This window comes from Coregonus lavaretus, assembly GCF_964263955.1.
Source record: "Coregonus lavaretus genome assembly, contig: HAP1_SCAFFOLD_8431, whole genome shotgun sequence".
Classification (NCBI taxonomy): domain Eukaryota; kingdom Metazoa; phylum Chordata; class Actinopteri; order Salmoniformes; family Salmonidae; genus Coregonus; species Coregonus lavaretus.
In genome coordinates, this window is record NW_028166931.1 from 18,884 (window position 1) to 21,025 (window position 2,142).

General features: G+C 56.6%; 1 protein-coding gene across 1 annotated transcript; it reads right to left on the bottom strand.

Moving 5' to 3' along the window:
• Positions 1-299: 299 nt before the first annotated feature.
• Positions 300-2,139, bottom strand: LOC311114082 (dystroglycan 1-like; the record flags this gene model as incomplete). The annotated part of the gene is made up of 1 exon (XM_084189364.1): positions 300-2,139. A coding segment is annotated over one exon (1,767 nt), but the record flags the coding sequence as incomplete, so codon positions are not given.
• Between the last annotated feature and the right edge of the window lie 3 nt (positions 2,140-2,142).

Sequence of the window (2,142 nt, forward strand, 5' to 3'; positions counted from 1 at the left end):
ACATAAAATAAAACAAAGCCCATTTAGTTTCAAACTGAGAAGAAGAAAAAAAAAGCACTGGGACAAGAGGGGCATGTCTTCCCAAACTAGCTGTACAGCTGTAGCCAATGAGACGATGAGAGACTGAATAGTGTCCTTGTTGTGGATACTGTTGCCGCAGTTACCACCTAGTTCTCCCTCCCTCCCATCTTTCCAACAACTTCAACTCAGACTCAATCAGATCACCCCAAATCCCTCCCAACCCAAAATCCAAAGTTTGTTCCCACTTTGTCCTCCTCCTCCCACCCCTTATTTCCAAACAGACAACACTGGATTGAGACCGTTACAAGTCCCCCTGCTTCCCTCCTCCTTCTCTGGAGGAGCCAGCTAACCTTAGGGTGGCACGTAGGGTGGCGGGGATCTGTAGGGGGTCATGTTCTTTGGACGAGATCCTTTACCTTCCATGGGGGCGGTGAAGGGGGGCGGGGGCTGGTAGGGGGGCGCGTTGGGGTCCTCGTCCCTCAGAGCCGTGTACTCACCCAGAAGGTCCTGGTTCAGGGGGGTGGTCTCTGGACTGGCCATGTTGGGGTACTCCGGCGGGGGCAGAGGGGGTTTCTCCTCCTGCAGGATGAGGGGCATGGAGGAGGACGGAGGGGGCTTGGAGTCGTCTAGCTCATCTGCGAAGATTATGGGCACCCCCTTCTTGATGAAGGTAGCCTGATCCTCGATGGTCAGCTTGCCCTTGCGCTTCTTGCGGTAGCAGATCATGGCGATGATGCCGGCGATCAGCAAGATGGCCGCCACCACCACGGCCGGGATCACCGTGTGGAGGTAGACGTCGTCCGTGCTCTGGCGTCCGGTGCCCAGCGCCGGCGTGACGGCCGGTGGGATAGGGATAGTGATTTCACCCGGCGGGACAAACATGTAGTTCCGGCAGGCACCCATTCCGTTGACCTTGATGCTGATGGGTATGAAGTCAGGTTCCATGGCGGAGATGAAGGTCTGGGAGGGCCTTCCCTGGGCATCGGAGATCCTCCTGGACATGGTCTGGATCTGCTCCTTGGGACAGGGGTTCTGCTGGAGGCTGTTGTTCGTCCATTCCACCACGATGGATCCCTTGGTGATGTTCCTCAGGGTGACCGTACTGCTGTTGCGGTCACCGAACGAGTACGCCAGCTTCTTGATGAGCAGGATCTTCTTGTGGATGTTGTTGGTCACCAGGCGAGGTTCTCCATGTAAGCGGGCCTGGAACAGGACCGGGGACTTATCGTTGGATGCCCAGCGGTTCACGCGGACCTCGAAGGCATCGATCGCATTCAGACCGCCCTTATCGGTGGCCTGCATGAAGTACTCGTGCTTCCCAACGTGATTTGAGTCTGGAAGACCGTACAGCAGCTGGCTTGTGCTATTAAACTGTATCCAGGAGTCGTCCGCGACAACTTCGTTGTGGTTCATCCTCAGGGTCAACCTCAGTTTGTCTGTCGTACCGTCCTCCTTGTCAAAGAATGTATCGGATGGGATCTTCACCTCAAAGTATGTGCCCACGAAGGCATTGACCTGATCGATGGGGTTGCGGAGATCTGGTTTCTCGTTTCTTGGGTCAGGCACGATGGACGAAGGGGTGGTGCGTCTGGCTGGTTTGGCAGTGGTGGTCTTGGGTTCCCTTGGCATCGGAGTGGTCTTCGGTCTCTTTGGTTTCTTGGTTGGCTTTCTGGTGGCGACTGTGGTGGGTGGAGGGAGTGTCGGAGTGGCTTCCACAACGGTATGCCTGGTCATGGTGGGTTGAATGGAGATGGTACTAGTGGACTCCATCACTCTGGTTGGCAGGGGTGCACCCTGAGTGGGAGTGTGGGCATAGGAGTCTCTGACACGGATCGTGGGCTTCATGGGCAAGGGCACAGGCCCTCTAATGGGTGGGGCAGAGCTGTCTGTGGGGGCAGCAATGGCAGGTGACGACAGGGTGGGTACAATGCGAACAGGGGGCTCGACAACAGACGTTGGGGGAAGCACAGCTAGAACAGGGGTAGGGGTATTGTTGAGCTGGCGCCTCACTCGTTTGGGGATATGAGGCTTCTTGTTGGCGATGTGCCAACCGACCACAGGGTATCCCAGCTGAGCAGACATAGTGCCTTCTTTCGCCGGCGCCTGGACGCTGCTGATGTT